This window comes from Ursus maritimus, unplaced genomic scaffold (assembly GCF_017311325.1).
Source record: "Ursus maritimus isolate PB19 unplaced genomic scaffold, ASM1731132v1 scaffold_32, whole genome shotgun sequence".
Classification (NCBI taxonomy): Eukaryota; Metazoa; Chordata; class Mammalia; order Carnivora; family Ursidae; genus Ursus; species Ursus maritimus.
In genome coordinates, this window is record NW_024425786.1 from 9,545,962 (window position 1) to 9,569,336 (window position 23,375).

General features: G+C 48.2%; 1 protein-coding gene across 2 annotated transcripts in view; it reads left to right on the forward strand.

Annotated features, from left to right (window-relative positions):
• Positions 1-10,245: 10,245 nt before the first annotated feature.
• PDPN (podoplanin) overlaps positions 10,246-23,375 on the forward strand; it is a 28,734-nt gene continuing 15,604 nt past the window's right edge. Inside the window, exon 1 of one of the 2 annotated variants that reach the window (XM_008694703.2) lies at positions 10,246-10,572. In XM_008694703.2, the coding sequence (XP_008692925.1) occupies positions 10,506-10,572 (67 nt within the window). In that variant the 5' untranslated portion in view covers positions 10,246-10,505. The remainder of the gene's footprint in view (positions 10,573-23,375) is intronic. The other variant, XM_040645797.1, reaches the window with a different exon arrangement.

Sequence of the window (23,375 nt, forward strand, 5' to 3'; positions counted from 1 at the left end):
GATGGATATTAGCAACCTAACTTTGAATGAAAAAAGCCAGCTGCAGGAAAATACATACTTTTGGAAAACTTCTGGTTTTGGTTCAAAAACAAGCCAATTAATCAGTGATTAGATATACATACATACGTGGTAAATCCATTTTAAGAAAATCAAGGGAAGGGTAAGCACCGAATTTGTGATGGTGTTAGCTCTGGAGGTTGGCAGAGAGGCTTGGGGGGGAAATCCTATAGCACTGGTGCTGTTTTTGTTCTTAAGTTACGCAGTTCATTTTATTAGGGTGCTTTATAATTTATGTTTATGTTATCTATTTTTTGCACATGTCAGTTATTCAATAATTTATATAAAGGAGAATTGAAAAGAGAATAACTTTCTCACTGTGATTCATTATTATTTAATGGACTGGAAAACACTTTGTGTGAGAATCAAAAATTTACACACTTCTTCGCTGGGCTGTGGAGGATGAGGCATTCTTCATGTTTTTGTAGAGTCCTTGCTTCGATCCAGATATTGGGTACTAGAGGAACTTAAACCTTCTCTGTATCACTCATTTGATCTCTTCTGGTTTAGAACAGTCCCCTAACATCAATTCCCAAAAAGATAAATGTTTACGGCGCCTGGGTGGCTCTGTGCATTAAGTGCCTGACTTCTGCTTGGGTCATGGTCTTGGGGTCTTGGGATTGGCCCATGCTGGGCTCCCCGCTCACGGGAGAGTCTGCTTGTCCCTCTCCCTCTACCCTTTCCCCCACTCATGTGCTCTCTCTCTCTTTCTATCTCAAATAAATAAATAAAATCTTTAAAAGAGAGAGAGAGAAATGCTTAGTTTTTCAGGACTTCTTTTCCTAAATGATATCTGGGTGCAGGGAAGATTTTCTCATGGGGGCAGTGGTGAAGGCTGTAGTTATTGAACATAGTGTGACAGCTCTGACTCTGTCCTTGGGCATCTAGCTTGCTTTTGGGTTTGACCTCTGTCGTTGCTGAATTGGCTGGTGATGTCATTGGTCCCGACTGCTCTTAAGCTGTGAGTGGGGATCTGCTGTCATCGCTGATTCTCGGCTCTGCTATTTGCTCTGCTCTAAGGTCATTGCTGTCTGAGGTTTCCCTGTCAGGCTTCCATCAGGACCTCTGGTCCTCTTAGCATCTCTCTTTCCTCTGGGGAGACACAAGGGACTTCGCCCCATGGGGAGCCAACTGTGCCATTTCAGGGTTACCTCTCTGGAACCTGTCTGGACACCTTCCTCCTCTATGCCTTGCTTCTTCCTTCTCACTACGTTGGATGGTTCTGGAAGCAGAATGTTGGTCCATGTGTTCTTGGGATGAACCCTCCTCTTGTCTGGGGTTTCTGTCTTCTTGCCATCACCCCCAACCTTGGGCAGAGCCCCAAGGGACCCAGGCAGCATCTTCTCTTCCTTTCTCCTCCTTCTGCATGTCTTGACTCTTCCCTCTCATGTCAGAAGCATCCATTATGTCCTCCTAGCCTCCAGTGTTTCTTTTTGTCCTCTCTTTGCCTGGGTCTCAGAGCCTTGCAATTGGATCAAGAGCCAAGGTATGGAAGAGGCCAGGTCATACAATCAAATCATCATCACTCTCAATAACTGAATTCAGATTAATCCAACCTGAGTCCGAATACCCCTATTCTAAAGCTGGAGTTCACATTTCACAGAAATATCCATATGACAAAAATGACACAAAGCTCTCCCGTGGGTTTATGGTCCTTTGCTTAAAGGAGGCCGTGCATACACTACCGTTTCGAATTGTCACCTCTTCGTGCTTAGAGGGGTTCTACAGCCCACACATAGTGCACCATTGTACAATTTAGGGTGACTAGATTTGTCTTTCTACAGCAAAGTGGAAGAAAAACGACAAACAGCGCAGCAGAACCATGTTAGCAAAGAGAACACAAGTGAGCTGAGAATTTGAAGATTGATGTTCTTGAAGCCTTGCTGCCCATGTGTGTCACCTGAGAGTCAGCACCCCTCCAGTGGTGTGCAACCCCACTTGTAAGATTGCTCCTCTGCTCCACCGACTTACTGTTTTTTATAACCCTTCCCACAACCTCTACCTACCTTATTTACTTCTGTACCTATCATATGTCTCCCCCACAGAATGTAGGAGGCTCAGAAATGACCACCTGGATGCCTTGGACCCTGCCATGTCCCTGGAGCCCAGGACACTGCCTGGCACACAGTGGAATGTGCCATAGATAGCAGTTAAATGAAAGAATACATCGTCTGTATTGTAGCTGCCTGCTGTTGGTGCCAGTAATGAAAAGGTGATCAGGTTCCCTAGCTGTGCTAAGGAAAACAGCTAAATCCCTCTAATAACATCTCCCAGTAACCATTTTGTCCTCTCACCCCCCTCGGGATGCCCGTAAATATGCTGAACCAATGCAAGGAGAGTCCTTGCTCTGTCGGAAGGCAGTTGAGGACAGGGTGCGGGACAGGGGCTCTGAATATTGGACTGCTAACATTAAAGCTGTTTTCTTCCAGCTTTATTAAGTTTTAAGCCTTTTCCTGTTTTCCTATCATGGCCAAACCCACCTCTTGGCAGACACTGATGTCTGAATTTTTTTGAATTAGATTCCTGGACGGTGATTAAAACCGATTTGGGACCTCAACAAAAGATCTCAAAATACCAACAAAATCCAGGCTGTTCCATAGGGATTGTACCCATTGGAAGGAGGCATTGGGAGTGGGGGAGGCTTGTCCTCCGGGCCTCTTGGCCTCATCTTTGGGGAAGGCACTAGTGGTTCTGGGCAGGGAATTCCAGGCTGGGATGGCCCAAGGTCTGTGGTTGGAGGTTTGCTGTCACTGGCCTCAGCGTGCAAGCAGGAGCTGGTGGGATGCAGGATGAGGTTGCTCAAGCCTCAGCACACAGTCATGCCTCACAGGTCAGTAAACTCACTGACACACAGGGGCCTCATTGCCAACATTTCCACAAGCCCAGCTTCAGTTTCCACCCAAGGAAACTGAGGGAGAGAAAGCTGGACATGGATGTCTTCAAGGCCACCAGCCTTCGAGAGAGCAATAAGATAAACACCAGCCTCCCGGCCCTGTCCCTACTCGACTTCACAGCCTCTCACACTGAGACACATTCATTCAGATTGTTTTCCAAGCAGCGCTGAGTCGCATAATGAAGGGCTCTCTGAACACACCCATGAAAGGAGCTTTCTGTGTGTATCGGTCAGATTTGTGAAACACGTCGCCCTCCCTCCTCCTCGATGGTTGTATGTCCTTTAAAAACTCAGTGTTGATTAAAAAAAAAAAAAACCCAAATAAAACAAAACAAAACACAAAACAAACAAAAAACCAACTACACTCCCAACCCACAGAAGTAATCTGTGACCCTCTCCTCCCAACCATTCCAAATACCGGAATTCAAACCGACTGGTGGATTCAGCTAATTTTTTCTTTGTTTGGGGTCTGCGGGGTGGGTAGCATGTAAATGAGCCATTTGTTGTTGTAGAAAAAAAAAATTACCAGTGGCCTGAGTGAGTTCTTTCTGCATTTCTTTGGTGCGGTGGGGAAGAGGCATCAGATTTACTGGACATTTCACCTCCCCGGGGAAGGGGACGTTCACACCCTTAGCCAGGGCAGAGCTCTGTGTTCTCCCGGCATCTGTGGACCTCACCCTGCACCCAGCAGAGAGGCCCAAGGCTTCCCCAGGGCGACAAAGCACACAGAAGCCTGTTGATCCACAGAGTTGAATGTTTTCCTTATTGCTTCAAGCAAACGCCTGATGCTTTTAATAGACTGGTGAAAAACAGAACAGCACACCTAGCTCCTTGTCCCCAGAAGGCTCAGGGCCCTGCCTCGGCAGTGAAGAGTCAATGCTCCTGTACCAAAATGAGGGGAGAATGTGGACCTTTGGCCCCAGGGGCTGATGGCACGTGGTGTCTGTCAGCCGGAGGACAGCCAGCTCCAGCCCAACCCAGGAGATGTCGCAGGCGTGCCGCACCATGTGTGCCATCAATGGAGTGAGTCAATGAGTTCTATGAGTGACAGCATGAATCCCGAGTGCTGCTTGACCCAGTAAAATGATGAAATGGGTAAAACGTGTCTTAAGTACCCCAAGGCTTTCTCCTTCCTGGCAAATTCCAAGGAGCCAGTGCCCCGGATGCCCAGTTAAGACCTGCTCTTGGTTTTGTCTTTGCACAGACGGAGGGCCTGTGGCACAATCATGTGCCATTGACTCAGTCTCTGGGCTGGGTTGGGATGGACTGGGCCAGGGCCCCGTGTGTGTGTGTGTGTGTGTGTGTGTGTGTGTGTGTGTGTGTGTCCTGGATGGCAAGGATCTTCCAGCAGGCCAGACAAAATCTCTTTCCTTTTGCAACAATTTATGAAGCACAAACCAGAGGCGAGGGCTACAAAGATGAATGGATCAGTAAGCACCCGGCTTCAAGGAGCTCAAGACAGCATCAAAGGGAGTTGGGAAACCATCGCTTAGAAGACATTGAGCTCAATCCTTTATAGCAGAATGGGGTGCGGTGGCCCCAATGCTGGGAGGATGTCCAGCCAGGCAGAGGGACAGGGCAGGGTCTTCAAACTGGGGACACACGCAGGTTTCCCCAGGGGCATGCCGGCAAGGGAGCGATTTCTCAAATCCTCAACATCCAGAAATGTTCCTCTAAAACTGCAGGATGAATCAGCGTCTTCACAAACAACCCCTCTCCTGTTTACAAAAGAAAGGCAGCTCCTTATGCAATCCCAAGTTTTATTAGGGAGCATTTTCTGGGATGAAAAAAAATCCGCTTGGGCCCCTGGGGGGCCAGGGTATACACTGGTTTTCCCTGTTTTTGCGTATGTCCTGTTAAGGGTGGAGCTTGGCCCGGGTTGGCTTGTCCGAAGCTCAGGATCAGAATGCCTTATACGGGGGATCAAAATTAACACGCGCCTGTGTTGGTAACTGCCATTCTTGGCCTCTTCCGTGATGCACTGAGAAAACACAGGTCATTCCTGCCGTCCTCCACCCAAAAACGCAGACCTGACTCTAATCGCGAGGAAAGATCAGACGAACCCAGACGGAACGAGCCTCTCGGCTTCGGAAAGCATCAACCTCAAGAAAGACAAAGAAAGGCGGTCTTCCCACATCTGGGGACAGGACAGCCAAGTGCAATGCGTGGCATTGGATTTGATTCTGGGGAAAAAAAAAAAACAGAGTCTGTAAAGGATACAGTTGGGACAGCTGTCAAAATTTGAATATGGATTATGGATTAGATAGTAGTCTTGTATTCATATTAAATTTTGTGGCTTGCCTAATCCTCCCACTTCTACAAAAGACAAGGTCTTTGTCTTCAGGGAATTCACACCCAAGTATTTAGGGCTAGAGGGCATAGTCTCCATTACCCTCAAGGGATTCCGGTCAAAACCAAAATGCACACGTGTTAGATGCAGAGATAACAAGGAAGCAAAGAAGGCAAAACAGAAGCGAAGTGGTGAATCTAGATAAATCTGAAATTCTGTCAAAAGGAAAAGTTGCACGCAAACACAAAAGGAAATCTGGACCTACGATTTAATTTTCTATGTTCCTGGTTTCCACATTTTCTTTGATGCACATATATTTTTATAATGAAAAATTGATACATTTTTTTTTTAAAAGAATATCTAGGGGCGCCTGGTCGGCTCAGTTGGTAGAGCAAGAGACTTGATCTGGGGGTCGTAAGTTCAAGCCCCACGTTGGGTGTAGAGTTTACATAAAAAATTTTTTTAAATAAATAAAAATAATTAAAAAATAAAAATAAAGGAAGAAAAGAATATCTGTTAGTGATGCTGACTCTTTTAACCGTAATTGGAAAGTTTTCCAGATTTCTATCAAAAAATGTCAAAATGTATGGATTAAAATCCATAGATAAAGTTTCCATATAATTTTTTCCTGGTCAGCACGTACTCAATGTTATTAAGTCGTATCATGGAGTATTTTTTCCAATTACAGCCAGTCGTCACCTTATTTCCCTTTATGAAGTATTTAATGTGTTCTACTCCCGCTTAGCATATATTTATTTAATTCTGTGATTAAAAATGACTGGTACCTAGTTCCTCAAAATTCTCTTTGGGGGTCCGCAAGCAAAATTGTGTGGACTGCACTGAAATAGGACATGGGTTTGATTCTGACCATTGGAAGGGCAGTCAGCATCGGGGAGGCCCTTAGAAGAGCCAAATCCAAGCCAGCTCCCCATCATTTTTGGAATGGCAGGGTCCAGCCTCCAGGTAGGGTCCTGGTGCCGAACACAAGTTCCCGGATAGAACTGGGAGATAATCCGGCTTCCCAGAGGGGTCCTCAGGGGACCCTGGACAAGGATCCTGGAGGGCTGTTAGGAATAAAGCCCAAGGTGAAGGCTGGACCAAACAGAGGACAAGCTGATGCCAAGTCCTCATGTACTGGTCCAGCTGGGTGTCCTAAGGCAGAAAGGAACCAATTCCATTGGGCCCGTGTCAAGAACCTTTGACGGAGGGGCTAGGTGAGTGTTCTGGTGGGCACGGGGGGGTACAGGGGGGCCCTGGAGGATTCAAGAGGCAGAGAACCAGGCAGGACCTGGTAGAAACAACCATCATAGCAATCACAGCAGTTACACTGCTGGTTGTACCTAGAGCCCTCTAAAGCAGGAATAGCATGCCCATTTTAAAGAAGCAGAAACTGAGACTCGTACTGCCCGAGGCCACCATGGGGCTGAATTGATGGAGCTGTTTTAGAAAACACGGAGGCTCCTTCCAGCCAACCAAGCTGCTGTGAGTTTGTGAGTTCCTGCCGTCCCACGCCACTCCCCACCTGCCTTCCCCACCCCCAGCCACATCCCATTCCCGCTAAACGCGTTTTGGACCCAGCTTGTACACCTAAGTGCATGATTTACTCTCGAGTCACAGAGGTGCCTTGGACATCAGATGCCAGCCGAGGTGGTATGTCAGCTCTGGAGCAGTGTGTGATGAGATGCGAGAGGAGATGCTTGGGAAGCCTTCCCGGGCAGCGTGGAGAAGCTCTCGGACGTGCAGGGGCCACGGAACAGGCAGGGAGAATGAGAGATCCCGACATCCACTCTCCGGCATCCGTCAGGATGGAGGGTCTCAGGTTGGGCTCTGGGACTCTGCGTCTTCTCCTTCTGCAGTCTGGTCCCCCACCCTCAGGAGGCTTCCTGCTCCCGAAAAGCCACTTACAGACCTCTCTCTCTAGATCCTTAAGCAAGACACAGCCCTACCAACAGGCTCAAGTTGTGCAATAGAGGGACAGTGGTCCCGCCACTCGCTTCAGATGACCCTGGACTGTTGGCGCTGTCTTTAAACAGGTGGTTCTCCAAGGGGGGCTCCGGGCAAGGGGGGCCCCGGGGCCAGCCTGTCGCCTGGGAACTTGTTAGAAATGCAAATTACCGGGCCCTACTTTTGACCTACAGTCAGAAACTCTGGAGTGGGGCCTACATCAGTATTGTAATTTAAAAAAAAATTTTTCTTTAAGAGGCTCTACGCCCACTGCGGGGCTCGAACTCAGGACCCTGAGATCAAGCTCTACCACTCCACCAAATGAACCAGCCGGGAGCCCCTCAGGGTCTTAATTTTACCAGCCCATCCTCCACACAGATTCGATACACACTTGTTTTGAAAAGCACTCTGGGAGCCTGTTTTCTTATATACAAAATGGGTTTTATCAGTGTTCTTACCCCAAGGATTAATTTGAAGATTGAACGAGACAGTGCTAGAGTTCCCGGTGAACAGGATAGATGTCACTGTTACCTTACCAGTCGCTGTTCTGGGGGCCCAAACTACTTCAAAGAATGGAGGAATCTTCTGGCATGTATTTGACTTGTTTCCTTCTTCCCCTCATCTGGGCTGGCCTCAGGCATCCAAATCCGTTATGCTTTAGCCTAACCTTGAGTCAGTCGGATGCACCCGGCTCCTGCCCCTATGCCCCAGACCAGCGTCACCTCTCTCTCCTCTGCTGTCTGCATTGCTGAGGAAGGTCCCTCCACCAGGTTCCCCCAGCCACTCTCCTGTTACTCAAACAGCATCTAGACCATGTCCATAGGCTCCCTTGGTCCTGCCCCTCTCCCCCTCCCCAGGATGGCCTCCAACAGGATACAACTCCCTATTGCCTCCCCCTCCTCCATCCTCTACTAGAAGGTCAAGTAACCATCCCTGGGCAGGTGTGTGGCGGTGGGGGTGGGGAGAGGGCCATCTCCTTGAGTAATAACCTAGCCCCAAGCACCCCTCAGATTAGCTGATTTTAACCCATTCTCTCCCACCCAGGCTTCATTTCATCCCTGTTTCCAAGTGAAGTTGGTCTTTTTCTTTCTTTTACTCCATTTTCTTTTTTTTTACTTTGGAGTGGATTTGCCTCTTTTCTCCATCGAACAGGATGGACAGATGATGCACGTATCATTCAGCCTGTGAACATTCCTGATAACGCAGTAATAATATGCTGCTAAAAGATGGGGGAGGCAGTCCGATTATCTTCTCTGTCTTATCTTTACACTTTCAACCCCTTGACCCTTGGGTCCTTTTCCTCCCTTTAGGTCACATATCAACTCCTATCTTGTAGCCCCAGGGTAAGACCTTGTCTAGATCTTCAGAAATGCAGACTCTCCCCACCCCAGACCCACAGAAGCCCACCTGCCTTTAACCACACTGCAGTGGTGTTGGGTTTTTTGTTTTTTTTTTTAAAGATTTTATTTATTTGACAGAGAGACAGCCAGCAAGAAAGGGAACACAAGCAGGGGGAGTGGGAGAGGAAGAAGCAGGCTCCCAGCGGAGAAGCCTGACGTGGGGCTCGATCCCATAACGCCAGGATCACGCCCTGAGCCGAAGGCAGACACTTAACGACTGAGCCACCAGGCACCCCATACACTGCAGTGTTTTTTACACACTGTTTGAGCCAGTTTTACACAGTTTTACACACTGTTTGAGAAGCGAAGCCAGAGGACGTGGTTTATTAAATACCCCTGTGGACAAGTTCTCCTGGGACAGTGCCTTAACATGTAAATTCCCAAAGGGCCTGATTTAAGGAGTTGGGGGTGGAGCCCAGGAATCTGAGCTTTTAAAGCAACCAACCCCTTGTGATTCTAATGACAAAATAAATTTGGAATCAGGGTCTGGGATGAGGATCTGAAAATAACGAATTTTCATGCTGGTTGGGAGATTTGGGGCTTTCGTCTGCAGGTTTTTTCTGTTGAATGGAATTTGTGGCATGTGGGAAGGGGCAGAGGCCACATCCCCATCTCCACTTCTTAAAAAATTTTCTTTTTGGGGCACCTGGGTTAAATGTCTGCCTTGGGCTCAGGTTATGATCCTGGGGTCCTGGGATCAAGCCACCCCCCTCAATCAGGCTCCCTGCTCAGCGGAGAGCCTGCTTCTCCCTCTCCCTCTCCCTCTGCCTCTCCCTCTGGCATTCCACCTGCTTGTGTTCTCTCGTTCTCTGTCAAATAAATACAATCTTTAAAAATTCTTTCTTTTTAAAAAATTCCAGCAGTTCAGAAGGAAAATTAAAAAAAACAGAAGTTTGCCTGTTGCTAACATCCCGTACCCGAGATCAGGGCAAGATCGCTTAAACCAGTAAAGTGGGGATTATGGGGCCACATTCCAGGATTAAAGGGGATGAGAGCCGCTGGAAGTGAACACAGATTTGGTGACCAGGAGGGTCCTTGGACGTCCCTGGGCTGCAGACCTCCCTCACCGCGTGCGGCCATCCATCTGTTCGTCCGTCCAGCACCGCGGCGCTGCATCCAAAGCGAGAAGCAGATCTCAAACAGCCTTTTTAAATAAAACTGCCAGAGCCAGGGAGTCCGCCAGACACTCTCAGGCAGCCCCCGAGAGCCCCCCTGCTCGGGTCCCCCAGACAAGGGAACAGTTTACCAGCCCGATCCGCCCCCGGCCCACCCAGAGGAGGACGGCCACTTTTTTTTTTTTAAGCCATCAAATTCAATATTTACAAGAACAATCCCAGGTTCGGTTCTAAAATTACTGGCCACACAAGGAAGAGTTTATTTCTCCTAACAACAACAACAACAATAACAAAAAATAGGCTTGTGACTTACTCTTTAAAAAACCCAGAATAATAAACTAAAATACTAAAAAAAAAAAATAAATTGCTTATTGCATGCTCCCTTTTCCCCGCCTGCTGGGGCTCAGGGCTCTCTGGACATCCCCGGGGCAGCCCGGCAGCTGTGGCCCTGTAACTTTAAACCTGGCCTGAGGTCATCGTTTTAGCGCTAGCCAAACAGAGGCCGAGGGCGGTCCTAGTGAGCCCCGGACTGAGACCACCTTAGGGCCAGCGGCTCCCGCCCTCGTCCGGGAGAGATAAATGCTGACTCCTTGCAAAGTTTCCAGCTGCAAATTTTGCTCCTCAGCCGCCGAGGGAGAAGGAAGCTTGGGGATCCCTCCCCAAACCTGGGACTTTTTTGCTCCCCGCATTCCAGCCCCTGTTCTCTGGCTCCACTGGGCGGGGGCCTCTGGCTGCAGAGCTTTCTCGTCTTGCCCCAGCACAGAAACCAAGGGCTCGGCCCCACAGAGAACAAGTCAACCGAGAAGATGTGGAAGGTGCCAGTTCTGCTCTTGGTTTTGGGAAGCGTGTGGCTCTGGGACCCGGCGGAAGGAGGTAAGACCCAGCAGAATGGCTCCCTGCCATCACTGCTGCTGGGGACGAGCGAGCCGAGACTTGCTGGAATGCCTGGGCCTGGTATTTGAAGTCGCCCCGGAGAGCCGAGGGGAGCTGGGAGTGTGTGCGTGCCCGCGAGTCCAGAGGACCCGGAGAAGGAGAGACAGTGACTTAGCTGGTGCCAGGTCCCAAAGCCATGGCTGAGTGGGGTGGGAGGAGGAGCCCCTGCCTCGCATCCACAGGCAGAAAGGGTGGGGAGCAGAGGGGACCTCTCTCCGGGGCTGCCCACCTCCTGCAACCCTCTGCTCAGCTCATGAGGGATAAGGTAGAAGGATAGAAGCTAGGAGCCTTCCGCTGGCTGGACTGGGCTTTCCTATGGGGCTGTGTGTTGGAGGAATGCAGATGGCCTCAGAAGTTGGCCCCATGTATTGGGGGGGTGCCACATTCAGCAGTGCTGGGGTGAGGAGGACTCCCCTGTGCCGCGATGGTCTCCGCCTGGGGGCTGCCAGGTCTTACACCCTGTGCGCCAACACCCTCTGGGCCCTATCAATGGGACGGTCTGGAAGAGGCCTCCGTTATCCTCCTTGGAGAGGACAGTAGCCTGAGACAGTGGACAATGGTTGTGAACCTTGCGGTTTAAGCTGATTTGGGGACATGCCTTGAACTTGGCCAGCGTCAGCGACTGAATGAGTATTGGTGTCTCCTTGGACCTTACCTGTATTAGATGTGATGGTGGGGGTTCCCCTGCCCCTTTCCCCCTCCTGACTCCTACCTCCCCTTCCCATCTGGCTTCCTTCTGCTCTCTGCTGTGCTGGTGGCATCCATGTGTGTCTGTCAACATTTGATTTTTCTTGGGCTTTTATTTTTAATTTGTTTCCCCAATAGAATATAAGCTCTCAAGAACAGAGCTCTGTCTTGGCCTTGAACCCCAGGGCCCAAACAGTATCCGGCACATAGTATTTGCTCACTAAATTATGGGTCAAAGGAACCGTACGCTCCCTAGTGATCTCTGGAGTTGGAGGTTGCTGAAAGGTAAACTCCTACATTTTCCAAATTGAGGAGAGGTGGGTCGAGTACCAGAAAAATCCTTCCGGGAGGGAGTGATTTGCGGGAGCGGTAGACCTGACGCAGGCATCTATAATTCCTGCGCAGACAATAATACCCAGCCCTGGGGAAATTATACAGGGTGTAGGACTCTCTGCCGGGCTGTGTGCCTCGGCCTCAAGCAACTATCTTTACAGGGCCCTGAGCTATTCGCGGCCATCCTATCTTTGGAACTTCTCTTTCCACCGGAATACACACAGCTCTGAGCTTCAGTATTTCCCTTTCGGCGAGACAGTATGCAGATGGCAGCATTCTGTGCTCCCCAGGGCAAGGTGTGGGAGACCCCCAAACTGAGCCACATCCCCGTTCAGCTAAGGAAAGGCAGCAACCGCTGGGCAGCGACCCCCGTGTCCTCCTAGGAAAGGGCTGGCTGTAATTATCTTTAAGTGAGTTTTTGAAAGTCAGAGGTATCCTACACCGAGTGGTTTGCGGGAGGCGTGAAACAGACCTAAGCATCTATAAATCTGGTCTGGAAAAAAAAATCATCAGCCTCTCGTTGGTACTAGAAACTCCCCTGCTAAGGAGAGAACCACCCCCTCACCCCACCGCGCCTCCCCAGGCTGTGTGTGTGTGGGGGTGCTGGCTGCGTGTGGATGCTGAGTTGCTGGGCTGCCGGCTAGCAGCTGAGGCCCAGGAGGGGTTTTGTCTGAGGATAATGACCGAAGCTCCGGGAATATGGATGAATAACTTCATTGAGTTGGGCTATTGTGGCTCCTGTGGCTGGGGGTAATTATGGTGATGAATTTGATTGTCCTGGACCCTACTCCCCTCTGGCTTTTCCCGCATCTAGTGCATAATCTGGTTCAGTTTTGTAATCTGGTCCCATGTGTTGTCTCTTTGGAACTGCGTGGATTCAAAGGAGCTCTGTTGTCCACACATCTGGCGTTTTCCTCAATTGTCAGGCCCCGCCCTCGCTCTGAACTTCCATCCAAAGCACGGACTTCGGGGCCTCTCCGTTACTTGGTTTATTTGGTAAAAATTCTGCGGGTTGCCTCTTGCTGCAAACCCGCATGTGATTTTCCGGGACCCGTCCACCCAGGATTAATCATGCGGCGAACAAATTTCCCTGTGATTTCCCCGAAACTCTTGGCAGCCAGTTTCGGAGGCCCTGAGGTCCTCAGGAGTTGCTAAGAGTATTTGTTGCACTGAAGGCATCTACCAAGTATTTAATGAACACCAGGTCTGTTAATAAGAGTCTTTGTGAGGGAGCTCTAGCCATTACACTGATGTATGAGGTCCCCAAAATAGCATTTAATGGAGAAAAAGCACATTTTTAAGAAGTATCCAAGCGTGAGAAGGCGAAGTCGGGACTTGGATAAGGCAGAAGGCTGGCTGAGCAGGGGTATGCGGGCCCTTCTCTCTTTCTCTGGCCTCTGAAATGCGTGGTCCATGAGTCAATCTAGACCAGAGAATTATAAAGACCCCAAACCTTGGCATGATGGTGAGTGGTCTGGCCAAGAAGGGAGAACACCACCTGGCTCCCATTTCCATCCCCACCAGCTGCTAGGAAAGTCACAGTTCCTTCATTTAATTGTTACAGCTCTTAAATTATACATCATTATCTTCAGACTATGCCAGAACTGGGATTCAAAAATGGGTCTAGGGGCGCCTGGGTGGCACAGCGGCTAAGCGTCTGCCTTTGGCTCAGGGCATGATCCCAGCGTTATGGGATCGAGCCCCACATCAGGCTCCTCCGCTGTGAGCCTGCTTCTTCCTCTCCCACTCCCCCTGCCTGTGTTCCCTCTCTTGCTGGCTGTCTCTATCTCTGTCGAATGAATACATAAAATCTTTAAAAAAAAAAAAAAAGGAGACAAAAATGGGTCTAACTCCAAGCCCCAAGCTCTTTTCAGTACGTTACAAAGCTGCATAAAAACTAAAGGTTGCACTTGAAGTTAAAGGTTAATGTCCCTTTAAGCTCCTTACACATGAAAACAAAAAAATTGGGGCGCCTGCGTGGCTCAGTTGGTTGAACGACTGTCTTCAGCCCAGGTCGTGATCCTGGGGTCCTGGGATCGAGCCCCGTATCGGGCTCCCTGCTTGGCGGGGAGCCTACTTCTCCCTCTCCTCCCCGCTGTGCTCTCTCTCACTATCTCTGTCTCTTCCTCTCTCAAATAAATGAATAAAGTCTTTTTAAAAAAAGAAAGAAAAAAATTTAAAGGTATAAAAAGTCCTTTATGTCATATACCTGGCATAAGATTCCCGTAAGAGTGAAGATGTCACAGTACATTAAAATCGGATTCATTAATTCATTCCGCACAAGGTAATCCGGCTCCTCCTGAGTGCTTGGTACAGAGCCAGGGGCAGGGTTTGAGCTGTGTGCACCTTGGAGAGAGGCACACCTAACTTTACAAAGCATTCCCGAAGTCTTCGCCAGCAGGGCAACGGACCTGTGCTTTAAATTCCATTGGCTTATCTGAATAGTTGTCATATTTCTGGCTCTAAGAACAGGCATGCCAGGTTACAACTTGTGGAAATGGTTCAGGGCAGGATGTAGAGAGACAGAGACTCAGATACCTAGCAGTGCCCTGGTGAAACTCATTGGAGCAAACTCAGTAAGATCCTGCAAGGCTCTCCAAGGGAGCCCTGCCATTCCTGCCCCCCTGAAACCCCCTCAGGGAAATACCCAGCAGGAGCAAATTGCTGGAAGAGAATCAAATGATTGGGGGGGATGGGGTGGGGAGCACGTCTGTAGCCAAGTCAACAGTCAGGGAGAGAAGTCTTAGAATTCCCATAGGGGTGGGCAAGAGATAAAGCAACTCTGGACTGAAATTTTGAATCCTTTCCCTGTCGATTTCTTCACACTTTTTGGGAAAGGAAAGAGATCAGGCATTTTCTCCGCAGGCTATGAGATGGAGCCAGGTTAGGGAACAACGGGAGTTCTGCCAGCTTCATCCAGGGAGGGAAAACAAGGCGGCTGCTTCTGTCCTTGCTGCAGGCTAGTGCCCACCAACCACTGGCTCCCGGCAGGCCGGCCAGTCCAAGGCAAGCATTCCCTTGAGCTTCAAAGATAGGGGTGTCGGGTTCTCCCTTCTTTTTGTCTAGCCCTGTACCTTTGACCAGGGAACTGCTCAGAAGAGGTGGGTTTGTCCTTTGGGGAGAATCTCGTTAAGCCCAGAGGGAAACCTGCCGACCTGACCACCTCATTCACTTAGTGGTCTGAGAAGCTCCAAACTGAAATGGTTTAGGGCAATGCTCAATTTTATGCAGGGAGGGGGAAAAACAAATCAACAAACCTACCAAAAGGATAATCACGTTTCCGGAGGAAGATGGGCTCTCCACCTCTATCCAGGGGGATAGAGCTACCAGTGCCCCAGACAGTGGAGAGAGTATCACTGCGCACACGGGGTCATAATTGATGTCAATGTTTGTAGCATGCACGGGGAGGTCAGTTACATAGACTAGAGATGGGAAGCAGGGAAGGGGCGCTAGAGGATAAGTAAACACATTATTGATGAGAATGCAGTGTTTCCTGCAATTCGTTATAATGTCTCCAACCAAGAGAATAAACCACAACTGACATAAAAAGCTGTTGTCTAATGAATAGTATCCTGCCTGAGGAAGAAAGGTGTCCTTTTGCCTAGAATCTAGAAAGGGAGAGAGAAGGGACGAGGATTTGATGACGGTAAACCTGCCCTGCCCAAGGAATTCATTTATTTAGCAAGTCCGTACTGAGTGACGGCTTTGTGAGTCAGGCAAGGCACACGTTATCCCAGCTTACAGCTGGTGTGCAAGATGTCCTACGGGGTGGCCTTGGGTGTTCTGATCTCAGTCACAGTGACTGTTCTATGATGAATCAGGGACCCCTGTTCCATCACAGTCTAGAAATGTATTCCACCCAAAAGCCCTACCCTTTGCCTTTGCTGTACGTACACCAGGTAGTTCACTCTGGAGAAGGACATGCCTTGCATAGCAAACGTGTACGGCATTGGAAAAACGTCTCCTGTTCTAAATAAACTATTTGGTTTCCTGGCCTTTTGTAAGTTTGGCTAATGTGAAACAGTATCATCTGAGTTGGATCACCCCATAATAAGATTGAATTTCTGAATCTATAAAGCTAAGGGAACTAGATTCTGCATGGATGGTGTTAATAGTAGCAACTATGTCATAATGGCCAACATGTACTGGGTGCTTAGCACGTTTCAAGCACTTTCCAAGCCCTAGTTCCTTTAATCTGTGCAGCAGACCTACAAGGGAGGAGCTATTTGTATTTTATAGACAGTGAAGGCTCAGAGAGGTTCAGTATCTTACACACAGATGCAGGTAGTAAATAGCAATGGTGACTCTTGAATGGAGGCAACCCAACCCCAGAGCCTACGCTCCTAACCACTCCGCACGAGAGCCACCTATGCATGGGGTCGAGTCTTCCAAGGACACCGAGAAAAGTCAGCCAATTGATTTCTTCAAGTACCTCTTATAGCAGCAACACCACTTGTTTGTTGATGCGTATTTCAGACTGAAGAGTGAGGCTGGCATCGGGGTAATGAACTGAAGGACATGGTCCTGCCCCCTTAAGCATTTGCAAGGCATACATGTTATTAAGAGAGAGGCAAGACAGGTGTGTGGTGTATGTGTAAAAAGCACATACGAGACAACATAAAATGCCATGTCTTGAGAAGCAAACACCATTATCTGCTGCTCAGAGTTTGGAGATGAGATTCTTTGGCCATTGATAGCTGGAAAAAAGCTTAGGGCGGCAGATGGGGCTTGATCTTGGCTGTGAAAAATGGTAGGATTGGTTGGACAAGGTGGAGGGAAGGGCAATCCAGGCAGGAGAGATCACTTGAGCAAACGCGTGGAAGTCAGAACAATCTGTAGTTTGTGTGGGAAGATTCAGGAAGGCTCATTGATCATGGAGTGGGAGTAACTCGGGGAGAAGGATGAGTCCCTGGTAGGTGGAAGAGCTGAACTTTTTCTATCGGCGATAGGCAATAATAGCAAATGGAAATAAGGTGGGCCATGAATAGCAGTTGTTAGGGGGAGAAAATGATGACAGGAACCATATGGGATTGAATCTAGTTTACGGGACCACTGGGGTGGGGGGTGGGGGTCAGGAGACTAAGTGTGGTGACCACAGAATGGGGGATGAGATCAGATTGGAGAGAATCGGAGCCCAGCATGACTTACAGCTCAGAATTTCCTGATTTCTTATTCTTCCCTCATTTCCTGAGTTCCTACTATTCACCTCTTACAACACATTATTAAAAAATTTTTTTTCTATTGATAGATAATTCACAGATCATAAAATCAACGCTTTGAAATTGAGTAGTCAGGGGCACCTGGCTCAGTCGAAAGGAACATGCAACTCTTGATCTCAGGGTTGTGAGTTTGAGCCCCACGTTGGATGTAGAGATGACTTAAAAATAAAATCTTAAATGAAGAAATGAATTGAATAATTAAACCATTAGAAGTTGCTGCCATTTCCCCTCTCCCGGCAATCACTGATCTGCTTTTTGTCGCTGGATTTTCCTAACCTAGGTATTTCATATAAATGGAATCAGACAATATATGGCCTTCTGTGCCTGGCTTCTTTCACCCAGCGTGATTTCAAGGTTCATTCCTGTTGTAGTGTGTGTGTCAGAATTTTATTAAACTTGGGGCTATATGAATAAAATGGCTATGAACATTCGTGTACAAATCTTTATGTGCATGTATGTTTTCATTTCTCTCAGGTTTATACCTAGGAGTATAATTGCCCGGTCATATGGTAACTCTGTGATGAACTTTTTGAGGAACTGCCAAACTGTTTTCCAAAGTGACTGCGTCATTTTACGTTCTACCCACACTGCAGAAGGTTCCCATTTCTCCACATCCTTGACAACACTTGTTATTTTCCTGTTGTTTTGCTTCATTTTGCTTTTTGATGGTAGCCATCCTAATGGGTATGAAGTGGTATCTCATTGTGATTTTGATGACTATTTCCCTAAGGAGTAATGACGCTCAGTGTCTTGTCACGTACTTGTTGGCCATTTACGTATCTTCTTTTTTTAAAAATATTTTATTTTGAAGTACTCTCTACACCCAGTGTGGGGCTTGAACTCACAACCCTGAGATCAAGAGTGGTACACTCCACCAACAGAGCCAGCCAGGTGCCCCCATATCTGCTTTGGAGCAATGTCTATTCAAATCCTTTTCCCAATTTGAAATTGAGTTGTCTTTTTATTGTTGAATTCTTTATATATTCTGGATACCAGACCTTTATTAGACATAGGAATTGCAAATATCCTTCCCATTTAATTTCTTGATGGTGTCCTTTGAATCACAAATTTAAAAAGTTTTGAAGTCTCATTTATCTATTGTTTTCTTTTATTGCCTGTGTTGTTGGTGTCATACCTCAGAACCCATCGCCTCAGCCAAGGTCTCAAAGGTTTACTCTTACGCCAGCAGTTGTGTGGTTTTAGATCTCATATTTAGGTCTTTGACTCATTTGGAGTTACTTCTTGCACGTGATATGAAGTAGAGGACCCACTCCCTTCTTTTGCATGGGGCTGTCTGAATGTCCCAGATCCATTAGGCGAAAAGGCAATTCTTTCCCATCAAGTTATCTTGGCAGCTTTGTCAAAAGTCAACCACCCATAGGGCACCTGGGTGGCTCAGTCCTTAAGCGTCTGCCTTTGGGTCAGGTCAGGATCCCGGAGTCCCGGGATCGAGTCCCACGATTGAGTCCCACATCCGGCTCCCTGCTCAGAAGGGAGTCTGCTTCCTCCTCTGACTCTTACCCTACTTGTGCTTTCTCTCTCAAATAAATGAATAAAATCTTAAAAAAAAAAAATCAGCCATAAGTGGATGGGCTTATTTCTGGACGCTCAATTCTATTCCATTTTTCTATACATCTATACAGTCTTGGTTACTGTAGTTTTGTAATAAGTTTTGAAGTTCGGAAGTGAGTTCTCCTACTTCGCTCTTTTTCAAGATTGCTTCGACTATTATCACCGCATTTTAGTTATTTGTGCACATCTCTTGCCCGTTAGAGAAGAGAGCGGGACCCATGTCTTACTCAGCACTTAAAAGAACACATGATTGGTACGTAGTAAACATTTGTCAGGAGGAAGAGGGAGGAAACACAGTGATCTAAGCCGGGCAGAAATGACAAAGAGGCAGGTGATAGAAATATAAAAATCAGGTTGGAGGGACGATAGGCTTGGAAGCAATGTTATAAGGAGTTCAAGTGTGCGCACTGTTTGAGACACAGGGACTTTGAGGTAATAACAGGACATCCAATTGGATGTAGCTGATGGGTACCTGGAAAGAAAATGAAAATGACAACAGAAGTACGCCCCGAGACACAGTTTGCTGCCTGAACTCCTCCCTATTCATCGGAACAAGGGGAGGAAGACGGCAAGGAGGGTCAGAAGAGATTCCCCCTGGCTAAGAACAATTCCTTTTTAAAGATCTCCCGAAGCACACTTCAAACTCCGCAGCCAGGCTCAGGATCAAAGCCCAAGGCAGCTAATGGAAACACAGCCACATTCTGCACATTCCTGTAAGGCCTCATCCTCCTCGGTGCACAGCTGGGCAGTCTGCGAGCTGCATGGGTGGATGGTGAGGTCAGAGCCAAAGGGGCTTCTCTTTTCACTCTTGCAAAATCAGGGCCTGCTCGGCTGACAGCCCTGAGTGAATCAGAAGCGCAGTTTCCGAGCAGATGGCCAGTGATTTCCCAAACACTCTGCCACCCCGTTGAGATGCTCAGCTCCGGGGCAGGACTTTCAAAGCAGCTTTTAGTCATTTGATTTTTCATGCACTAAACAGTCCTCTGTATGAGGTGGCCTTTCCAACAGGCCACCGGACCCAGCTCGTTCCAGAAAAGTTATTACAGAGCTGTCGATTCCAGTTCGCAAAGCTGAACTCATTTCCTCTTTTCCCGAGAACATTCTGCCCTTGGTCAACAGAGAAAACCTCTCCCCAGGTTGAGTAATCTTGGTTGAGGTTGTAATCAACAGCCTCCAGTTTTAACATGTGAGGAGTTCTGAGCCCCAAATGCGGTTGGGGGTGAGCGGGTAAGTCGATCTGTGAATGCTGAAAAGTGTGACTATTCACGTATTCATTCATTCAGCTCTCAGAGGTCGTCCGGTGGCTGGGCCATAAACCTGTAGCAGAATGGGATGTTGGTCCCAGGAAGCATATAGATGCCAGGAAAGAAAAAGTAGTCAGTGTTGGTGTTATCAAGCCTCGTTCTGGTTTAGGGGAATTACTTTCTCTTGGCACCCTGGGAAGCCTCGGAGGGAAGAAGCATCTCACCTAGGCCAGCTAGGCGCATAGGTAGGGTTTAGATGGACACTGGAGTTGGAAGGATGAAGCTGCAGGTGCCCTTGGCATCCGGAAGCCCACAGAGCAGCTTCGGTGCCACCCCAGCCCACGCCACGTGGAGGAGAGAGACTAGGAGGGGAGCTGCGGAGAAGTGACCAGTACACAAGGAGCCTGTGTGACACGGAGGTTCGAGCGGGGTTTGGCGTCTGACAGATCCAATGTCCGATCCCTGCATCACCACTTGCTGCCTACGTGGGCCGTTTACTCTCAGCCTCACCATCTTCAGCTTCAAAATAAGAATGACATTAGTTCGTAAGGCTTTTGTAAAGATCGGGAGGGAGTGCCTGGCACCATGTTTCGTACATCCTCCAAGTTCAAAGTAGCAGTCGCTATTACTTAGAAATGCAAACTGCTGCAGCCACTGTGGAAAACAGTGTGGAGCTTCCTCAAAAAATTAAAAATAGAATGACAGGGGCACCTGGGTGGCTCAGCTGGTTGAGCGTCCGACCCTTGATTTTGGCTCAGGTCATGATCTCAGGGTCCTGAGATCAAGCCCCAAGTCGGGTTCTATGCTTGGCATGGAGCCTGCTTAAGATTCTCTCTCTCCCTCTCCCTTTGCCCCTCACCCTCCCTGCTTGCATTTTCTCTCTCTCTCAAAAAAGAAAAAACTAGAATTACCATATGATCCAGTAATTCCACTGCTAGGTGTTTATCCAAAGAAAATGAACACAGTAATTTGAAAAGATACACGCACCCCATATTTATTGCAGCATTAATTACAATAGCCTCCAAGTGTCCAAGCAATACGGATGCACCTCCAAGTGTCCATTCATTAGATGAATGGATAGAGAAGGGGTGGTAGATACTGACAACGGAATATTACTCAGCCACAAAAAGAAGAAATCTTGCCATTTGCAACCACATGGAGTTAGAGAGTATAATGCTAAGTAAAATAAGTCAGAGAAAGACAAATACTATACAATTTCACTCCTATGTGGAACTTAAGAAACAAAGAAAAAAAGAGACAAACCAAAAAACAGAATCCTAACTAGAGAACAAACTGGTGGTTGTCAGAGGGGAGGTGGGTGTGGGGGGATGCGGGAAATAGGTGAAGGGGATTAAGGCTGCCCATACTGTGATGAGCACTGACTAATGTGCAGAATTATGAATCACTAGGATGTACACCTAAAGCTAATATAATATAATGTATGTTAAGTATACTGGACATAAATAAAATAAAATAAAATAAAATAAAATAAAATAAAATAAAATAAAATCTACTTGTTGAGTAGTCATGGAAAATAACCTTGAAGGGCACACAGTGGGCCTCAGTTGATTCTCCGCCATCAGGGGAGAGAGGCTGCAGGCGGCTGGGAAGCCTGGTGTCATGTCTAGAGGACTGCAGGTCCTGCTCCCTCCACCTGCCAGGGAATTGCTAGGAGTCCTTGCTAAGGACATGAGAGCTGAGTCCCCAGCCACAGGGGCCCCTCTCCTTTCTTCACTGCTCCTGTTCAGCTGCAGAGACCTTCAGAATACCGCCTCTTTGGGGCATTGTGCATAACGCCCCCTCTCGGAATTCAGAGAACTTTGCTCCAAATCTTTTTTTTAATGTTTTTAATTTATTTTTTATTTTTTAAAAGATTTTATTTTTTCATTTTTGAGAGAGACAGAGGGAGCACAAGCAAGGGGAGAGGGAGGGGAAGAAGCAGACTCCCTGCTGAGCTGGGAGCCCCACAGACATGGGGCTCAATCCCAGGACCTCGAGGTCATGACCTGAGCTGAAGGCAGATGCTTAACCCACGGAGCCACCCAGGTGCTCCCGTTGCTCCAAATCTTAATGTGTAGCATTTCTTCTGATTTCTCCAGAGGAACTGCTGACACTTGTCTGATCTCAGCCTTGACACGTCTCTCTTGAATTTCACGGGAGAGGCACATGTCCCCAGTGCTGACAGGGGGTGATCCCAGCTCGGCACTGGCCTGGGCATTTCAGGGGCTGCCAGGGTGGGACGCAGCGAGTGGACAGTGTTCACTACACATTGAACAGCAAAGCCACAGAGATCGTGCTCAGAGGTGGATTGTCTTGTTTGCAGCCACGTTCGGGGAAGCTATTTAACAACTCTTTGACTGAAGCACAGCGGACAGTAGCAGGAATATCGTCACATAAGGGATAATTCAAAAGCAATGTCTTACTTGGGCATCGGTGTGTTCTTTCAGTCAGTCATTCAACAAACATCCGCTGAATACTTATCATGGTGTGAAGCACTGAGACTATGGGGCAGTGTGGGCGTTAGGGCAGCACTGTGCGTCCTGGAGGAAAATCAGGGGTCCTGTGGGGTACTGAGTGTCCGGGCCGAGCCTTCAAGGAGCCGCCTAGATTTTCCATGGCCGCAGTTTTGATCCAGTAAGCAATTTACCAGGAGCCACGGAAAGGGCGGGTACAGAGGGGAACCCACTGGCCACATCGGTGATTACCCTGACCGCAGCCCAGCGTCTGCCAGGAGTTGAAGGCCGGCACACAGCTCTGGGTCAGCAAGTGGTTTTCAATATTCCAAGGCAAGACTCCTTCACAAGGTCAGAGGATGGGCCAGCCTGTAGGATTCAAAAGATGTGGTAAAGAAAAGCAAAGTCCTAACACCTTGGTGGTAACTGAGGGAGAAGCATCAAACAGCTAAATCTGGGCCATTTGAAGTGAGATGAAGGACACTCTGAAGATCTGAGCATCGACACGGGTGGTCTGCAGGGCGCTAGGTAATGTTCCAGGTTGGCACCTTTCCACAGCACTAGGTGTGTTTATTTTCAGGCTTCTGAGTGCGGTATTGAGACATGATGGAAAGGTGATAGGCACAAGCCTGCCTCTGGGCAAAGGAATAAAAGCCGGCATTTTTGCTTTTGTTTTCCCGATAGATGTTTTGACCTCTCTCCAAAAGCATTGCTTCATCCCAAATGTAATTGGGAGGCGAGAGGGGTGGAAATGCTGGGGTTCATTATTTATTAATTATCTGACAGTCACTCCTACAGGGGAAAACCAGAACTTCCTAGGATGTCATAAGAGAAAAAAAGAGCCGTCTCTTTCTCAGTGGCCTCAAAAACCATTCCGTGGCCACGTCGTCATCCATCTTCAAAGCTTATTCGTGCAGTGAGATGCTGGCACAGCTCAGATGCTAGAAAACCGCAGGCAACATGGAAGATTGCCTCAATCTGTTGGCTGACGCTGCAGGTTTTCTTTGAAAACCCCGAGGGTAACTCAGCTTGTGACTTCTTTATTTTTAAAATCAACTTTCATAAGATGAAATCAGAGAAGGAGGCAAACCCTAAGAGACTCTTTACTCTATAGGAAACACACTGGGGGTTGCTGGAGGGGAGGGGGGTGGGGGAGGGGTAACTGGGGGATGGGCGTGAAGGAGGGCACGTGATGTAATGAGCACTGGGTGTTACATGCAACTGATGAACCACTA